The sequence below is a fragment of the Larimichthys crocea genome, chromosome IV (assembly GCF_000972845.2).
Source record: "Larimichthys crocea isolate SSNF chromosome IV, L_crocea_2.0, whole genome shotgun sequence".
NCBI lineage: Eukaryota > Metazoa > Chordata > Actinopteri > Sciaenidae > Larimichthys > Larimichthys crocea.
Window position 1 is genome coordinate 1774375 of NC_040014.1, and position 21227 is coordinate 1795601.

Consider the following 21227-nt stretch of genomic DNA (forward strand, 5'->3'; position numbering starts at 1 on the left):
CAGAGAAAAATCAGAGTTGTAGAAATAACTGGAAACTCAAGACAGCCATGACATTATGTTCTTTACAAGTGTATGTAAACTTTTGACCACCACTGTATATCTGGATCCATTAAGGACAAGATGACACATAATAATGGTTTTTGAAACACTCCAATCGGATGTTCAAAGAACATACTCACACACCATTGGTACATTGGGTTTTTTATTGGATTTAGCGTTTCGGGTCGTCGTATATTTTACTGCTGGATTTCTGCATTAGTCCAACTACCGAACAACCTTTGAGCAACTCTTTATTTTTTTCTTTCTTTCTTTTCAGTAAGACAGATTAGCCACCCTCCCTCCCACTCTCTCGTCCATTTTCAGACACTGAATATAATGGCCTCGCAAGTAGCTGTTTGAAAGATAAGACTTTTATGTTACAGTATACCTGTTCACTTGCATCACCAGCAAAGAGAAAGCATGGGCTGCAGTGACTGTTGCAACATGAGACTGAAAGGAAGAAAGAGGAACGGTAATGTGATGCAAATTTGAATGAGCAGAGCCAAGGAGGCGAGGCGGACGTTTTGAGGCTAAGCATGGACAAGCACAACAATGGGATGTCATAAAGCTATACCCTTATGATCACACATCTCTCATTTTTTTTCTTTTTTTTTTGTTGCAAAATCTTTTAAGATTTTCCCCAACAGTAGGGTTGTTTTTGCTCTCTTTTATATAAATTCCGGCTGTATATGTGTGTGTGTTTCTTATATTATCACCTCTTTAGACTACCCTATTTCCTTTTCTATAAACTCTGAAGGACTGATGTAGTTTATCATTAGTAGTAGCAATTTGCAGAACCAAATGTCTGTCCTGACAAGATTATATCAATCTTTCTGCAAACATCTTCTTAAGTTTCATGGAAACTGTAAAAGTCTTTGAGCTTCTAAGCTGTTCCTTATCAGTTGTGCATGGAAATCTGTCTTAGGGGATATTCAACTTCTCATTAAAAAAAAAATGTTCTCGTGTTGATAGCAGTGCTTGGTCAGGCTCCAGTGCCTCCCCCCGTCTTACTCACACAAAAGCAACTTGACGTTTAAGTCCGATGAATACTTTTAAGGCCTTTGGGACACCCCACCCATCCAGATTTCTTCGGTTTGTTCTGTGAAGGATCTGTTCCAATCACTATATCAGAGAAAAATCAGAGTTGTAGAAATAACTGGAAACTCAAGACAGCCATGACATTATGTTCTTTACAAGTGTATGTAAACTTTTGACCACCACTGTATATCTGGATCCATTAAGGACAAGATGACACATAATAATGGTTTTTGAAACACTCCAATCGGATGTTCAAAGAACATACTCAGCCACCCATTGGTACATTGGGTTTTTTATGTAGATTTAGCGTTTGCGGGTCTCGTATATTTTACTGCTGCATTTCTGCATTAGTCCAAGCTACCAGAACAACCTTTGAGCAACTCTTTATTTTTTTCTTTCTTTCTTTTCAGTAAGAAAGATTAGCCACCCTCCCTCCCACTCTCTCGTTCCATTTTCAGACACTGAATATAATGGCCTCGCAAGTAGCTGTTTGAAAGATAAGACTTTTATGTTACAGTATACCTGTTCACTTGCATCACCAGCAAAGAGAAAGCATGGGCTGCAGTGACTGTTGCAACATGAGACTGAAAGGAAGAAAGAGGAACGGTAATGTGGATGCAAATTTGAATGAACAGAGCCAAGGGAGGCGAGGCGGACGTTTTGAGGCTAAGCATGGACAAGCACAACAATGGGATGTCATAAAGCTATACCCTTATGATCACACATCTCTCGTTTTTTTTCTTTCTTTTTTTTTGTTGCGAAATCTTTTAAGATTTTCCCCAACAGTAGGAGTTTTTGCTCTCTTTTATATATATGTGTGTGATGTTTCTTATATTATCACCTCTTTAGACTACCCTGTTTCCTTTTCTATAAAACTCTGAAGGACTGATGTAGTTATTCATTAGTAGTAGCAATTTGCAGAACCAAATTCTGTCCTGACAAAGATTATATCAATCTTTCTGCAAACATTACTTTAAGTTTCATGGAAACTGTAAAAGTCTTTGAGCTTCTAAGCTGTTCCTTATCAGTTGTGCATGGAAATCTGTCTTAGGGGATATTCAACTTCTCATTAAAAAAAAAATGTTCTCGTGTTGATAGCAGTGCTTGGTCAGGCTCCAGGTGCCTCCCCCCGTCATTACTCACACAAAAGCTAAAACTTGACATTTCAAGTCAGATGAATACTTTTAAGGCCTTTGGGACACCCCACCCATCCAGATTTCTCTCTGTTTGTTCTGTCCTTGCACATGTTTTCTTCTGTTATGTACTGCTGGACAAAAAGAAGTATCTTTTCTGCTCTCTTGTGTCCACGCACTTCACTTTGGTTTCACTCTGCCTGTGTGCACTTTATGACTTTCTATCTTCCCTTTCTGATTTACTCTTTTTTTTTTTTTTTTTTACACATTTACTTGAAGAAGGTCACAATAAGATCAACATCTCACTCTCAAGGGAGAAAGCTGTCAGGCTGCTTTTATCTGTCTCTTATCTGCTCTACTGTATCAGTCTTTCATATTTTTAAATATTCACTCTATGAAGGTCATGCTAGAAAGAGACATGTCTGTCCTTCTGTCTGTGTCTGTATTATGTTTACAGCAGGCCTTTTTAAATGTGTGTTAGTATGCATTTTACCAGTTACATTCATTGTGTGGTTCTATATCTGTGTATGTTATCAGGCATTCAGGTTGTAATTGTGGCTATCCATTTCCTATTGTAATGTCATGTGTGTGTCTGGCTGAGAAAGGGTTTCATGTGGCTAAAGTGGCAGGCCAGTGTGTTCCCTAGTGGGAGTGATCTAACAAAGACTTGGTCATTCAATATCTTCTGAAAAGCATTTAATTGAATTCTCTCAATCTTTCTGTCTGCGTGTCTTTCTCTGTGGACGTGTATTCATGAAACACAACATTTATACATGGCTTTTCATCAGGGACTGATGACTTTTCATCTCATGCCTCCCCACGGTTTCCTCAAATATTCTTAGCTTCAGTCTTTGTCCTCACTGCCTTATTTCAATGATAAATGAACAAATGTCACCTTCATCCCACCTCTGACTATTTATTTTCCATTAGAGCACATGGTGAAGAACTGAGGGACAGATTAAAAAAAAAACACGCACAAAGAATGGTCAACATCACGGTACATTAGAGGATGGGATATGCTGACTTATGAGTCAAGCTTCAAAAACTCTGAATTGTGCAATTCAAAAGCATCTTTCATTAGACCTTCCCTTCCTGTTCTTTCATCTGACCTTGTCATCCCTCATGTTTAAAGCTATATTCCCCCAGTTTAGAACGCAGGTTTTCTCTCAAATAGTTGAACTCTCAAGCCTATAGGCGTATTCACATTATTGCATAAAAAGAACTGTTGTGCACTCCTTCTCCATTAGTGTGTATGTGGTGTATTGTGATGGCTGTGAAAATTCTAATTTGTTTAACTTTGTCCTGAGCAACACCAGGCTTTGTGGGACTATGGCTTTGACTGAAAGATGAATAAAAAAAGAAATAAATGAGTTTCCTGAACTGTGCAATTAAAACTGATGTCTTTGAAATGTAGCAATCTACAGCTAGCAACATTAACATTGTGACACTGCAATAAAGTTTTAAAGGTGAGGTGTCGAAATATTCCTCTGATCAGATTGGAACACACCCTTGTTTATCTGCCGTTGTGTGAATATACCTAAATTTGCCTAAAAGGCATATATATATATATATACACACACACACACTGTTTTCAAAGACTTTTCGGCTGACTGCTATGTGTTAAATCAGCGAGATGTGTATTTAACTAGTTGTTCTCATCTACAGTCAAACCAGACCCCCCAGAGCGTGTGACAGCAACCCCGATCCGTTTTAATGCCCGAAGACTGGAGGTATCCTGGCACAGCCCTTCCACCTGGCCTGACATCGAGAACTTCCCCCTGAAATACTTCCTTCGGTACCGGCCACTCATCCGAGAGCAGTGGCAGCATGTGAGTAATACTTCTACAGTGTGTATGAGTGTGTGTGTGTGTGTGTGTGTGTGTGTGTGTGTGAGTGTGAGAGAGAAAAAGAGAGTCCACACAACCCTGAAGTTTGCCATTTAAGCTCTATTGGTATTCCATGTAGATTTATTCACATGGTATTATTATCTACATGATTTATAAGCAGTCAAGATGCTGCTAGAATTGGGATTGAAAAAACGTTTTATCCAGTGGAGCCACCAAATAACGTGCCTCAGTTTCACTAAATAACTCCAATGAAGAATTAACACATGGACATTAATCACACATATCGTTAAAAGGAACTCTGTGAATGGCAATTAGCTTATGCACTTAAGTAGCATAGCTTCGCCTGAAAAATTCTGGCTGACACATGTAATGACTATGCCATAAGCCAAAAATAAATGGAGTTATAAATGGTCAGGAGTGTTTGTCCAGATACATCTCCATTACCAAAAGCTGTAAGTCAACATTGAAAAACACCTGTTAGAGTATGATTCATTATTTGGAATTTGAAAACCTCTGGTGAGCACGTCTTATTTCTTCTCTGGAAGAAGTGCTCTAAAGAAAAAGACTGGCCTTTCTCCATGCTGCAGATTGAGTTTCACCTCATTGCAAAACTGTTTCGCAAAAGGAAACGGCAAATTTTCTAGAAGCGGAAGATTGCCTTTTTACAACAAGCATCATAGCTTGTCCAACATTTTTTTTTTAAATCTACCATAGAAATGAACCCTACTTTTATTCATCTGTATAATCAGTGGTCATGTCCAAAGAAAATTAAACAGGGGGGAAAAAAAACTTTGTCCAGAGAGCTACCTCTGAGAACCGTTAGCAGTTATGAGTGAAATATCCCAACCTGTTGCTGTTTGAGTTTGATCCCTGGTCAGACAGACATAATCGCTCAGCTTCTTTAGTGTATGTTACTCTATCTGACTATTTCGTGTGGGTACAGTTCCCTGAGGGCTTCATATAGTAAAAGCATATGTGTCCACTATAGGATTCCTGGGATGAAAGCTCCCTCCACCAAGGTCTAACATTGCGGCGTTATTATCATCCACGTCAATGGTCTGAAAAGGTGTTGTTCCAAGAACTTGGGTTACGGAGCCTCACATGGAAACACAGGCATACATATATGAATTACAGACCAATACACATTTTCCTTTTCAGTCTTTGTCTCACTCTTTCCATTCCTGTATATATCCTTCAACAAGTGTCTCTGTCATTACCTCGCTATGTCAGTATTTCCTATATCCTTTTCTCCTGTCTTTCCTTTGTCTTGTAAAATCCCAGTATAGGCAATCATTTCCAGGCATCTGAGTGTTGATATTCGGCATCAAACCCCATTGTTTTTACCTAGTACAAACAAAGCTTTACTAAAGATGTAAAGGCACAGAGTGTGAGCCCTCAAGACATCCCTGATTTTAATACTCTTTCTAATTACACTGCTTTCAGGCCCTTCACAGCGATGTAATGGGTGCTTGATCAACAGAAAATGAATTAAGCAATAGAACATCAAGGCACAGTAGAACGAATTGTTCAAACATTGCTCACAAAGTAGATCTTGGGTATCTACCGTCTACATCAAGTTGTCAAAGTTGCATCTATGCACATTTATGCTTCAGTCCCACAAACCCACATGTAAAGACATACTGTTATTATCTACACACATGCACATTCAGTGCACATTCAATCTCTCTCTCACCCTCTCTCTCTCCCTATGTCTCTCCGTCACACACATGCACACCAGTTGGAATGAAGGAACTTATAATAACACCTCAGATCTTTGTGGTATAAATCGATGATTAGACCTGACACATACTCTCAGTTTCCCTCCTCGCCCTCACCACTAATCAATCAATATGTGAACTGGTGCATAACGTGAAAGGTGGGAAACCTTAAGTCAATATTTGGATTGGGTAAGAACACAGCATTTGAAAATTACATAAATAGAGCTGTTGACAGCTGAAAACTGCAGGGTTTTCCGTTTTTGCAGTGGTCTTTGATGAATGTCTCCGTTGTCATGGTTTTGTAGAAGTTAGTGTGGTTTTCAAAACAGGGAGTTCTGAACCTATCATCACTGAACTTGTGAATACTTGAGGTTGCACATACATACCTTTTATTCAAAGTTGGTCGACAGCGAACAGTAAGTAAATAATAATTGATATGTTGCATGAAATTTATTAGATAGAACTTTTAGTTCAGTGTATCATTTATTAGAGATCAATCAATCAATTCAACAAGCCTGGTGTGGTGCTCATTGACAGCTGTTCCCCCAGTTGGAAAAAAAACAGAGCCAAGACCTTTGACAGCATGATTAAAGCACCGATTATACTTTCCACATCTGTATAGCTGCAAGGGTCTGTCACGTGTATTTCGTGATCTGCCCATGTCTGCGTGGGCCTTGTACACTCTGGCAAACCATGCACACAGCTCTCCAGACATCCAGTTCAGCGTAATTAGGACTTCATGTTTGTTCACTGCTTTTGACCACATTCGTTTTACATCCGGAAGTATATCCAGCCCTTAAGAATGGAGACATCATCTCTCTTTGCCAGTGCCAGAATCAATTCCAAACAAAAATAGCAACAACTCTGGATGAGATCAGTTGTTTACACTTAATCCTACATTATTCAGCCTCTACTTGTGGACATGTACAAACTATTGACCATCCTCAAGAAATCAAGTAACCTCAGATATATCCCAACCTGAGCAACATGCACCTTTTAAGTGTCCTTTTGTTACAACTGCCTGCCTGTGAAGAACTCCAGCATGCCATTGCCAGTAGAGTTTCCGTTTAGAATATAATGTTGTTAACAGCAGCCAACAATTTCCATTAGTTATGGCATCTTGTCTCTAGCTACTGCCAATAGAATGGATCATGGCTGAATACTTTGTAAATGGCATGTTTGACTGCACACTTTTGGGTTTAAAACTATCAAGCCGTGACATAAATCATTAAGGGACTTTAATGAGGTTGCCAAAGTTAAATACACTGTTTATTGCTCCCATATATACTTAATTAATTATAGCCTCAGAGGTCGAATACTAATTGAAGTGGTTAGTGTCGCTTGGGAATTTACCTTTAATGTGGTTAGGCAACGGAGCTGGGTGAGAATGACTTTCACATGTAACATTTTGAAATGTGTTTTGAGTCAGAAATGAAAGCGGTGGTGTGATCAGACTGAACTTTAGAGGAAACCATCCATCCTCCTGAGGAATGAAGGGCTGACTAGTCCAGATACTTAGAGTGATGGAGATTCAGACAGAAGGAGGAAAATGGGGGAAAGTTTTGAAGTAGAGATGAATGGAGTACATCAGAGAAGAAAAAGATGTTAATGGATAGCAGACTCTGGTAGATACAAGAGAAAGGACCCCTATACAGTATATAAATGAGATAGACGTTCATGGTTACATTAGAGCCTTTGGGCTTAATTCATGGAGTGACAAAGGTGATTGGTTAAATGAAATTACTTATTGCATTTGAAAAAGTTGTAAAGTTAAATAAAGCAAATAAACCTGAGATTACATTTGATTGTAAGAACTGAAAGAATAGACTGATGGAAATTATTGTATGGATAGGAGCATGAGTGGAGCAACGTCAGCCTCAAATACTGTACATGGATAAATGGATGAAAGCATTAGAGTTGAAAAGAAGTGAGCACTTGAGGCTACTTTGAAAGTGAAGTTTTATAAGCTATCACTTGCAAGGTGTTTGGAGTTGAAGGAAGATAGATGAATGGGGAAAAAAGAGAGGTATTACAAAAACCTCTGGAACATGTTAAACCATAAAATAGTGAGTGAAATAGAAAAATGGGCGGGAGACCTAAATGATAGAAAAGCTGTAAAACAGACTGATACTATTGATTCACTGAATGATTCGCAAATACTGGAAGATGCTTTGATTTTTAGGCACATCATCAAGACTTTGTGATATTGCTGGATGTTGAATGTAATGTCTTGCCCTTAAAGCTCTAAATCTGATCATTAAGCATCATCTCGTCATAATATGAGTCAAACGAGTAATCAGAAAGGCTAATTTGGTCTTTGAATAACCTGACCACGCTGCATCTTAAAAGTTGAAAGTCCTGTGTCATAAATTGTAATTGAGTTAATCATCAAGATGCAAAATAATCGCTGCATGAGAATACATCAGTGTGCCGGTAAATGTTCAGTGAATTGTTCTATTTCCCATGGATTTGAGTTGCATTGTTTCCTTAAGACCCTTATTCTCCCTTCACTGAGACGTGAACTCAAACTCTCACTGCAATTAAAGCAATGGTCCAGTAACTGTGATAAGAACCATTTCAGATTGCTCAATATTCTCTTTGTGGTATGAAACTGCATCTGCTACACTGTAATTGCCCTTTGGGGATGATGGTGAACTCCAGTCGACTGAAAACACACATTTCCATGCAGAACATTTCAATGCACAGACACACCCACATGAAGACAGAAATGAACATGTACAAATGCACATACAGTACAGACGCACATACACTCTTATTATGCTGGTGCGCTTTTGGATGCACATACATACACACAAACATTCTGGCTTACGGATATGCATGTGTATGTGTGAAAAGAAAGAACACACACAGTCACAGATTATCACAGTCATTCAACGCATGCATAAATTGCACAGTACATGAAAATCCCTACCTCACCAAGTCCTTACAGAGTCCTAGGAGTGTGTCGAAAAATCCCAAAAGTCTGCTGGTGCAAGGAGATCATTTCAACCTCCCCAAATAATTTTGTTCAATCGGTGTAACTTTTCGGAAATTGTAGTGCAGCGATCAACCTTTATACTTTCTTGTTTTTTAGGTTGCCAGCAAGAATTTGTGAAAGAATAAGCAAAGAATTGATTTGTGTTGGAAATATACTGAAATAGTCTCACTACGCTGCAAGACCTTTCAGCTGTGTCAAGAGATCAAGACTTCAAAGGCTAAAAATCCCTTGAGGATATGATGTTTTTTGCAGTTTATGCACAGACCTACACTGCATATGATTACCCACCTACAGGCTGTCCATGCACTGTCACACCCACACATACCATATGCATATACGATAGGGGGCAGAAAAGGACAAATGTTGAAACGTTCATGATGTAAGAGGCATGAAAAGGTGTATAATAAATGAAGCAGTCGGAGCAGAGAAGGGAGGTGGACTTGATATTCTTCTTCCTTTAATCTGTGTCCACGAAGCCAACACAGCTTATCCTCATTCATTTATTTATCCCACATTTTTACTCCTCTGTCCTTCTGCCTGACATGCATCCTCCCTCTTCCATCCATCTCCCTCATTCTCCCCCCACCTTACTTTCTTTGTCACTTTTTCTCCCTCTTATCATTTATCTTTTTTTTTTGCATTCCCCCTTTCTTTGTCAGTATCGCTTCACCCTCCTATCACTCTTCTTTATACCACTAACACACACACTCTGTCTCACCATCCATGTTATAATGGTCTTTGTATGTTTGCCAAAAGTCACTCTCATCCTGCAAGCACTTAGATGAATCAATAGTGAGCCATAAGCTGTTTGTTTGTGTGTGTGTAATGGTAAGTAGATTCCCTTAGATATTCTGTACATATGTGGTTGTGTATGTGTGTGCCTGTGTAGTTTACCATGCATGCTCCTTTTTTTTTTTTTTTTTACATTTTTCATGGCTGTGTATGTGGTGGATAACTGTGTAACGTTATTATCATGGCAAAGGAGAAGCACAGAGATTGACACTGAGTAATAGGTTATGCAACCTGATTTGACACTGAACATCATGAAAGCTAAACAGGGCCTCTGATTTACTCCTTTTTATCCTTTTCTCTCCTCTGACCCTATTAGTCCTACCTTGTTTCACTTTTTTCACCGTATCACCCCACTTTACCACCAGCTACCACTTTCCCCTCTCTCAGCAATACACAGTTTTACCATCACCCACTCATTCATCCATTCATTCATCCTTCCATCCATCCATGCATGCCTGCTATCTAACCATCCGCCCCAAAAGCCATCCATTTGTATCTATGGCTGCACATGATAAATGTTTAGACCTTGTTTGGGGAAAAACATCCCATCTAAAGGACACTGCCACAGACAGATCATTTATCAAACCCCATCTTTCTTAGACACGCACAGAATAGATTCAGTATTGTCGCATATGAAAGTCGTCATCATTTAGCTCTGCTGGCGTTAAACGTTAAACTATATTCTTTACATTTACACAAACTATACTATCAATTTGTTTAGGCCTGGGCGTGCAAACACTGTAGTCTGTCAGATTCTTGTATATTTTCTATCAAGGGAGAAGGTTGGAAGGGTTAAACAGAGGACTCTCCCCTGGGAGACTGGCACTTGAGGCTAGTGTGAAACTAGAAGCCGATGTTGACTTGGCATTGTTAGCTACTGTCACGTGCTAGGGTATGCACACCAAGGTATTTGCTATGCTACCCCAGGTGCAAACAGCAAATGGCTAATAACATCTGCCTAAAAAAAAAATTCAGTACATCATTTTATATAAGTTTTGAATAAGTAAATAGAAACCCTACTCCCTAGAAAGTTTAAGATTATATGAGAAGGGGCCAAAGACAGCAGAGGAAAAGAAAAAAAAAGAATAATAATAGCAATAGGGAGTTGCTCTGTCTGTTAAACACTATAATAGAGAAGTATCATATATATTACCTACCAAAGAAAGAGTATGTCACCATTTGTGTGTTTCCCAGACTGCAGTTTGGGATATGTCTTTGTTTTTCTATTTATGGTGCGTTGCTTGCTGCTCTAAGGGTGAATGAAGATGAATGGGGCCACTGCCCTCTCCTCTGCCTCTATTGATTCCTATATCACCATGTCAATCCTTGGGCTGTCATAGACACACTTGTGTGTGTGCGCACTCAGATGTCAGGCCACACACATACAATGGACTGTATGGACCTCATCTCAGGGACCTGTGTTTCATGGCCAATAAAGTTCTGATGGAATGAGCATTTCGGTCACCAAATGAAACGTTGAAGTCACCGAAGCCTGTTAGGATTTGACAAACAAGGCTGGTTGTTTTTTGTTTTTTTCCTCCCAGGAAAGTGTGAACACAGCAGAGAAGAGATTTCAAAGCAGCCCCTGCAAGCCTAACCATACAGCATATTTATTGTGTTGTTGTGACTATTTTAAGTTTTATTCATTTGCATCAATGAATACTATACTTAAACAAACGAAAGCAGTGGTCGCCTGAATGGGAACAATACATTGGTTATTCTAAAAATACAGGCTGTCTAGAAAAAATTGATAGTAATGGTAATGCCTAAATTGCATGCGAGCGTTTGTTTTCGGGGTATTTTGGAAAAAAAATGCAAACTTTGGCCCAAAGGCAACAACTTCTGATGAGCGTTGCCAGCTGCCATAGGGCAGCACCACTCTCCTTGGAGACCTGTGGTTCAGCTGGAGCACAGCAGTTTCACCACTCATCATGTTCTGTCAGTTTCAGCTTCAGCTTCATCATGCATCGTTCTGTGTGCAGGCAACACAGGGGGGACATTTTAAAAAAATGGCCATCTGGTGATTTGAGTGAGAAACTGGTTATTCGATTTGAGGCTTTATGACAAATGATTCAAATAAGGAGGCCGCCTTGGAGAGAGTGTTCAGCAGAAATAACCAAGCCGGACTGGCTTTCTCTGCAGCAGTACAAATATTACAATGCTCATTGTGTTTTCATTGGATTTCATCTTCTTTCGTATGATTTATAGTTTTTTCTCCAGCTTTGACACTGCAGCATATTTAACAATTAATGCTATTTGTCATTTGTCTTATGGCTTTGATTATCTGACAAAAACAGCACATGATTTAACAGCCACTTAACAGTCCGGAAGTCAGACTTTATGTCGAGCTCTTAAACACAGCAGATTCATGCTTTAAAAGTAATAGCAGCAATCACAGATCTAAATAACTCCTGGTCCAAGTCTAATGAACTAAAACACCAAAGATCATTTGTACATTAAATTTCAGACAAATACATTCTAATTTTATGCAACCAGCCAAGTCAGTTGCCAAAACTGAAATATTATAAAATGAAGCATTGATCCTGGAACTAATCTCTGGCAGATCCAGTGTCCATTTGTTACCTAATTGAGGGGTTGAAACCCGGGTTTTGCATTTTGAAGTGTCCCTGAGCATGGCGGTATACTTCAAGTGTTGTATGAATGTGTGGGAGTGGGTTAATGTGAGCGATTTGTAAAGCACTTTGCAACATTCTCAGGATAAAGATGCTATATAAATGCAGAACTCACTGACAAAGAAAAGAAGTCATCCATGTATACATGCATGTAGCCACTTAGCCTGCGCAGGGTCACGGGGGGTATGAGGCCTATCCCAATTCATACTTGGCAAGAAAAAGAGTACAGGCTGGGCAGGTCGCCAAGGAAATTTGCAGATTTTATATATATATATAGTTGTTTTTCTTTAATTTTGGGGGGAGGGTTAATTTACTCTGGCTGAAAGAAAGAAAGATCAAATTACACGAGTCATTTTTGATTTTTCATTCACCATGCAGCATTCACCTTAAAAGGAACATGTGTAAAATAAGCAGAAGGGGAAGAAAAAAGAACAAGAGGATGAATTCTGATTCAAATTTGATCTCTTGTGACGTGTTTGACATTTTTTGATATAACAACATGAAAACATAAACCAGGGTTAATATAGGGCCCCCTTCACCGCTATGTCAGTGAAACTGCCACATGAATTTTAAGGTGCAAGGTGTAGCTTGGGATTTGTGATTGTCTTGTTGGAAGGGGAGAGGGGGGATAGCTTCCTCTTACAGTAATTGCTGCTATGGCGATTTTGGCTTCACAGAGGGAAATACTGTCTGAGAAATTACCCCTGGATTTGGCGTTTCTCTTCATGCGTGTGTGTGTGTGTGTGTGTTCTCAAATGGGAGGAGTGCACGGCGGAAAAATGGGAGCTGTCAGTCAACCTAATGAGACCAACCTTCTCAGTGCACACACACACACACACACACACACACATACACACAGAGCGCCATCGGGCCAGTGGAAGTGCCATATAATTGGGTTTCCTTTCCAGGACAACAGACATGCTCACTGGATTAGATCTGACCACCGACGCCAATTCTCTCCATGTCTCCCTCTCTCTGCTTTTCCTCCTCTCTTTTGCCTTCACTGACTGTCCCTCTGTTTTTTCTATCTTTTCCCAGCCTCTTCATTTTTTCCCTTTTCTTCTGTCTGTCTTCTTCTCTTTCTTTTATGTTTTCCTCCTTTCCCCTTACTGTTGCGCTCATGTGTCCTCTTACCCCTCTGACCCATGTACCTATATGTATGATGCTTATCTTATAACATACAACATGTGTCTATAGATAATATGACAAAATATATGATAGTGTTATCCCCATGATCCAAATTAGAATTTATTTTTGATGTGATTTTATTGGATTTATCGGCCTCCTCATATGATCTGGTATCAGTGGCGATCCTAGGAGTTCCTTCCTTTCTCTTAATTTCCACAACATCACACATATCTGATAAGATGAGATGAAATTATTGATCCAAGTGGGAAAGTCATTTGAGGAAGTACAAAATAAAATAATGATTAAAGACAGCACAAGAAAGATGGTTAAAGGAGGGGGAAAAGGGGGGAGAGAGGGAGAGAGAGAGAGAGAGGAGAGGAGGGTAAGAAAGGAAAAAAACAATGTAACGAAGTAAGGGTCACTTCTTTTTCTCACAGTTTCTTATGCAATCCCTGAGGAATGTTCACATCTCCTCTCTCTGCCCCTCGTATTGTCTGGATTTGTGTAGAGGCTCTTGGGGAGTGTGTGCATGTGTGTGTGTATTGTAGCACAAAGATCTCTGTGTGTGTATGTGAGTGGATTTCTAAGCCTTTCTTCCTCATCTTCCTCACTCACAGTCTTTTTATTTATTTTTATTTTTTTGGTGGGGTTGGGCGTCTTGGCCTATCGCCAGAACATTTTGAAATAACACATTGTTACCACGTTGCACTGTTTTTTGCTATATGTTTCACAAATTAAATATTAAGCAGCCTCTACAGTTCTATCTCTCTACAAAGCGCACCAGTTCTCTCAAATAATAAATCAGTTGTTTCTTTATTTTTAGTTTGTTCCTCCGACAATTTATTTTCCATACGAGATTCACAGACCCGGAGACTCTTGCTCTCTTATCCACACTGTCATGATTGATTTCAGCCTACAGATATAACCCATAGTCTATACATGTCAAAAGGCATCTTATGGAAATGATGAGCTAAAAGTAGTAGAGGCAGCTTTCAGGAATGTGTGTACAACATGACACCTCTTCACAAAATAACACATGGAATACTTTGAACACAGTTTGCTGATACTGTTTCCTAAGCGATCTTACAAATAGTCACTGTTATGGAGCCCCAACATGTGTTCAATAACAGATAAATAAATAAAGATTAATCATTGTAAATGCATGAAACATTTTTTTAGCAGTTTTATAGAGTTTTGTTCTTGTTTAATATTGGCATATTTGCCAATAATTTATTGAAGTATTTCATGCCACACACACTTTTTATACTACAACAGTAGTGTTGTAGCATTTGTAGCATTCGTTAGCCAGTTAAAGCAAAAAAAAGAAAAATCTAAGAAATTATGTATGAACTATGTAGCTTTTGCTGTAAATAAACACTAAACACGGAAACTATCATCTTAAGCTTTACCTTAACAAGGCTGCTAATGCTATCTACATAGCTGGCTAACTATCTTGACACAGGTGGGAGCTTGTTTTTGTACTCAGCATCAAAGTTAACCACAGAGGAAGATTGTTAGGCTAAAAAAAAAGAGAATATTTGGTTACTATATCTGATTTCTGCACTTAGTGAACAGTTGGCTCATCAGAATTATTTTGGCAATGTTTTGTTTTTTCTCAACCTAAGGGGACTAGCTGGCTAAATTTAATATCAGTTGCTGTATCTTGAACCAAGTGAAATGTTTATTCAACAGTCACAGTTTTAAAACTCACTCGAGTCTTAAAACTTCAGCCTCTGTTGAGTTCCTTTACTGTGAGGTTGTTGCACTTTGGTTTGGGGGGGGCTTACCAATTGCACGATTAGAAGACCCAGGTGTGCTGCTTCTCGTGTTAAAATGCCTGCAAGAACACCAGGCTGACATCTTGTATTCTCTAGTTCATTGTCAAACATTCATGCTCACATATGCTGTTTACAATGAACAGGCATATGGTGTTTATCCATGAAATGAGGGCATTTCTCCAGACAGACAGAGGACATTTAGTGATCATTACTTTCAAAATAGACAGTTTTGTGGTTTGGGTAGAGTATTATTGTCATTATCATATTATATCTTGGGTTTAGTGAATACAATATATTTACACCAAGTCAATGAGACATGATTATAGTAAGGTAAATATTTGGCTGTCAGGAGTGGCATTCTGTTTGTTTGTGTGTGTCTTTTTGTGTGTGTGCATGTGTACTGCACAAAACCATTTTTCTTTATAACTCTGAACAGCTTACTATATAGCACATCTGCCCTACAGACACATGTGGAACATAAATATACACCCGCACACACGCGCTTAAAGAGCAACAAGTAAATATACTTCACTTCACCACTGCCACAACACACGGGCTTGGTCCTGCAGTGTGAATGATCTGACAGTGTTTTTTGGCAGTCTCTTCAAAATGCATCTCATCTGTCCATCTACTGTATCCACCTCCCCTCCTCCCGCCCCCCTGCCTCTGTGATATTAAGTGCTGCTCTCGCTGCTCCCTGTTTAGCCACTTGGCAACGCAGCAACATATTCATCTCTCTGGAAATGTTTATCTGCAAGCTGTTTACTTCATATACTCCTCCACATATATTCACATATGTGCGCGCACACACACACACACAGACACAGACACCAGTTCCAGTTGGGCCTTGCAAACACAAACAACAATGCAACAGACATGTACTAACAGGAGTGTAAACGTGCATACAAAGAACCACAAATGCAAATGTAGGAGGAGGCAAATTTTCCCAAAACTGGTGTGTTTTCTTTTTTATGGTTCATAGTAAATGCAACCACACACGCACGTGCAAAAATATAAAGACACATGCTCACATTTACATGAACACATGGAATCAAACAGATGCATGTGTGTGGCTGAACTTTCACAAGCTTTCACACCATAGACATCAGTATGCAAACACACACACACACACTCACAAGGACACACATTAGAGTGAGGAAGGAATGCTGATAGAAGCAATGGTTGGATACGCTGGTTGGACTGTACATAAACAGCGGAAGATTTAGCCTCAAAGGCCGCACACACATCTGTTGACACACATGCACACACACTATATGTATTAAAGTATATCTACACATACACACAGCACTCAACAGGAACATGTAACACGCACATATGCTCGGATGACATTGTTATTGCATTCCACTAATGAAATTAAGCCTGTAAATGTAGCGCTCGGTTAGGCAGATAAAGCCAGAACTTCCTTCCAAACAGACAGAGAGGGGGCGAGACAAAGAATGGGAGCAGATAGAGAGAGGCTGCAAAGATCAAGGCAAAGTTGAGAACAGAAGGGTCAACTTTACAGAGACCATGAGCGATGAGAGAGAGATTACAGGAAGACAGAGGAAGCACGGACGCAGATCAAGTCCAGATTTGCACATCCTGGAGAACTAAAAGGGAAACTCCAATCGGAGGCATGGTTACGGCTGGTGGTTGGCAAAAATTATATGGTAGTGTGAGGGTTTTGTGATAAAATCACTGACTGTTCTGAGAAGCCACAGAGATATCGAGAATATTCAGGACAAGTCGGTTTTTATGCAACTAAAATCAGATTTTTGTAGTTTTGTCCATTATTTCCATCAATTATACATTATTATTATGAAGAGAAATACAGTTTAGACCATCTGCCTATTTGTAATTGTTGGCTTGTTTACAACCTGTCTAATTACCTGACCCTTGATTTTGCCATTGTAGTGATATGGCTGTGTTTCCCAGATATTAGTGATTAACTTGGTGGGAAGAAGATCATAAGCAATAGAAACATCTAAAGCCCACAAACAGGAGCGATTGGACAATTGACTGTATAGCATTAACTGAGAGTAGTCAAAAACAATGAGATATGAGTTTGTAGAGAAACCTTCAAGTATCATCTTGCTGTAAAAATTAAGATCAATGAAAATGAAGTTTATCCACTAAAATATACCTCTAGATAATCAAAGGGATACAGTAAAAGTTGCCAACTTAGCTGCCATTATGTGGGTCTAATGAAGCCCTCTTGGCCCACATCACTCCAGTTTATAGGCTTTTAACTGCAGTATACTATATGTCTCTGTGTCCACATTGTATCAGTGCAGGTTGCATTTGTGCACATAATAATATATATAGACTCAAAATGAGCTCTTCATTTGTTCATCTGAGTCATCAGGACCATTTCCGATAAATTGATGAATTGTCTGACCAGCATCAACGGTTTGGGATTATCAAGACGACCATGATTTATTATGTCTATACATTATAGATTGTGTCTACCTTAAACAGCAAATGGACTACTAGTTAGTTAATCACTATAGTATTTGATGGATTCAGCTCAAATCGCCCAGGTGTGTGTATCTTTTTTCAGTGGTTGACTGCCGAAGGCAACAGACATGTCACTAAATCATTTAATTTGACTTCAGGAGTAGAGAAAGCAGCAACCTTCTTCTCCCTGTTTTTTTTTTTCCCCTTCAGTGTGTCAGACACAGGCCAAAGGCAAACAAACACACACTCACACACATGCACACACACACAGTCAACACTAACCGTAAATTACAGAGAGGCAGCAAATCATTCTCTCATGCGCTCCCCGGTGACTCAAACATTTAGTTCATTCTCTGTTGCGCTCTGCAAATTAAAGTGTGCACAAAAGGCTTTCAAATGTTGGCATGCATTAGATTGTGTTATGAAATTATGTGGCATTGATGCCAGAGCTTTCTGGTATAATCATCAATTATGCCACTGGTATTCTGCATGCATGTGTGTTGGTATGTGTGAGAGTAAAGGCTGCGGGGGCATCGTGGTTCAATCAATTCAGCAATGATATGTAAAACACCACAAGGATAAAGCAACAGACTTGACCTATGCACAGAATAATGATGAAATGTGTGTTGTAAATAAATGAGCACTGAATAAAAATTGTATTCTGTATGGCACAACTGAACCTACCCACCATAAAACATTAAGGTCTCGGCTAGAATTGCTATACTGAGCACATAATTTATGGTTACAGCAATATGGGCAGAAGGGTAGAACTCTCAGACCGAAAGTTGACTTAGGACCTCATAACTGCCTTTTTTTAGCCAAGAATTTTCAGAATTCATCATATTGCAACATTTTATACCCCTGGGGCCACAGAACCCATTCAGAAACCCATGCATAGCTTCAAAAATACATGTTTCAAGGTTGTTTTGTTAAGTACTTTTAGAATAGTTTAAATGATTAAAAAGACTTTCAGAGTACTGTAACTCGGTGAACTTGACTCAAGCCGCTCAGTGATTTAAACTGACCTCCTGCTCTCTTCTATGGCTGTTCAGGTGGAGCTATCTGACAGCACCTCTCACAACATCACTGATGCCTATGCTGGGAAGGAATACATCATCCAGGTAACATCTCCTGTCTTCATTTCTACCTGACTGATAATTTAATATCTAATACTATCCATATCCATATCCACATACCCTTATGTTATCTATAAAAGCATTCAGCAGCAATTATTTCTAAAGTCACTGCCATAAAACACAGATCATTGTTGTCATTATTAGATGAATACACCACATTTCTTCACCATCAATGAACTGTATCTTAAATTAATTTTAACAGAGGGAACAGAGCCCGTAATAACTAAATGTAAATCAACTTGGCAGGCGTCACAGACAGACATTATACTTTCTACTGTGAACAGGTAGCTGCCAAGGACACAGAGATTGGAACATGGAGTGACTGGAGTGTTGCTGTCCATGCTACACCCTGGATTGAAGATCCTCTACCGATCACTTCCACAACTGAAGGGGACTTTTCTACCGGTAGGTCACAGCCTCTAAAGCCTGTACCTTTTACATAAAGGGTTGCTCTTGGAGTTGAGGTACATAGCTTATCTAAGTGTTTGAATCTGAGCTGAACACAGCTTCAGATTTGTGAAAACACCATCCAATTCAAGATTGAAAGATTGAATTTTTTTTTTCGTGTTGAGCAGTCTGGGATTGAGCTTTTCCAATGCATATCCAAAAAAAAAAAAACGACATAAATTAAAAGAATTCTTCCTGACCATAGTGATAAATGAGATTCCAGTTTTATGAATAAGTCAGTTCAAATGTATAATATACTAAAAACAAAGGACATGATACAATGTGATATAATGAAACAAGACCAACCATGCTAGGGGAGGCTGTACTTGGTCATTGTCACTGCTAACAATGGCCATGCTACAGTAATATGCTGATGAAAAGCAGGTGTCTTCTGGGCACCATGAATGATAAGATAAGAAAGTTGAGATGGCTTGAATGAGTGAATGATACTCCCCAAATATATAAGTTGACTAGTTAAAAGGGAGAAACATACAGGAAGAGTGGCAAATCACTAACAGTGAGCGTGACTTTATGTCCATATTATACTAGTATTTCTATGACTGTTCGTTAGACACCTGGGGAAATCACTGTCATGATAATATAGTATTTCTTTAATGTTTTTAACCTTGTTCTTTGTGCCCACGGCTGTTGCACTGTAAATTCCCTGAACCAGTTAGGTATGAAATTAAGTCTGGTTAATAACTTTCTTTATCATTAAATTGAATACACCATAAGAGTTTGATCGGCTTGAACTTTTATCGCAGCTTAAATATAAGATTCAGCAGCCTCCAGACAAATCGGCACACATCAGCCTGAGCACCTGAACACCGCCTCAGGGAAAAACTGAGCCTGTTTTTTAAAAATGTTCACGTTCTCCTACAATCTCAAATTGGCTCACTTACATTATGGCTCCACTACACTTTCTAGGGTTTTTTATGCGTGAGAAATTATAATTTAACATCATATTCCTTGTAGAGTGTTATATTTTGTGTCTCCCCTGACACCCACATACTTGCATGAACACAAGGACATAAACTATCTCTGGGAATTATCTAGTCAGCACCCTTCCAGCATGTGGCAGAGATCAAGGATGGCTCGCTTGTCAAATCGAAATCTCTCAACGCACTGATGATCCCTGGACAATAAGACATCCATCCCAGCTCTGAACACTCTTTGCACATCAGCTCTGTGCACATCTCTTCAAGCATGCTGGAATAGCAAAACACGAATGGCAGGACACATTTTGAATGAATAAACACTGGATATGACTGGACAGGTTTTAAAGTCGCCAATTCACACGTTCTAAATAAAAATTCTGCAGCCATCTTACAAATGTATCTAAATCTAATTATCACCAGTTGCACATTATGCTGGTCAGTTCTTCATTAGAATATTCAAATTGTGGTTAAAAGTGGTTGAAAAGACTGTCACCTCTTTTTGTGATGTGGGGTGCTCTTCTGTGACCACACCCTACAGTGATCACAGTGTACTGACTACACCCTAAGTACATTTCCGAATCTTTGAAACGAGGCTTTCAGCCACTGGAAGTTGGCAAAATTAGTATGCTCTTTAAGATTCCTGCTGAGGTAGAATTTAAGGAGAACATTTGTGACTAATGATTAAATGTTTAAATGATTCAAATTTTATCAGACAGTCTTAGTGGACTTGATACAGCTGTTGACTGAAATATGTATCTTGCAATGGAAAAAGAATGTAAATTTGGAAATAGTCAGATTTAGAGATAAATCTGAGTTCAAATATCAATGTGCACAATTCCAATACAATATCTGTTCATACTTCCATCCATCATAAAATCCATCAAACAAGTGTCAAAGGAACACTCCTCCACAGACAAGAAGCTTGCTATTGGCAGGTTTAACTATTTAACCACCCACACACCCACTTTTCATTCTCAAAGTGTATCAGCTATGTTAAAGTTTTACTTTTCGTTGCTTCTGTTGCTCATCATCATTGCATTTCACAATACCACAGTGTCAAACTGGCTCCTGCAGATTGTGTGCCTCTAAGTCTGTACATGTGGATAAAGAAACAATTTGCTGCACAGGCAGTCTATTAATGAACT

General features: G+C 39.1%; 1 protein-coding gene across 6 annotated transcripts in view; it reads left to right on the forward strand.

Moving 5' to 3' along the window:
- Positions 1–21227, forward strand: part of cntfr (ciliary neurotrophic factor receptor) — a 213475-nt gene that overhangs the window by 184295 nt on the left and 7953 nt on the right. For all 6 annotated transcript variants that reach the window (XM_027278571.1, XM_027278569.1, XM_027278567.1 and 3 more), the window contains 3 exons: positions 3876–4039; positions 18614–18682; positions 18982–19102. In XM_027278571.1, coding sequence (XP_027134372.1) covers positions 3876–4039; positions 18614–18682; positions 18982–19102 — 354 coding nt within the window. The remainder of the gene's footprint in view (positions 1–3875; positions 4040–18613; positions 18683–18981; positions 19103–21227) is intronic.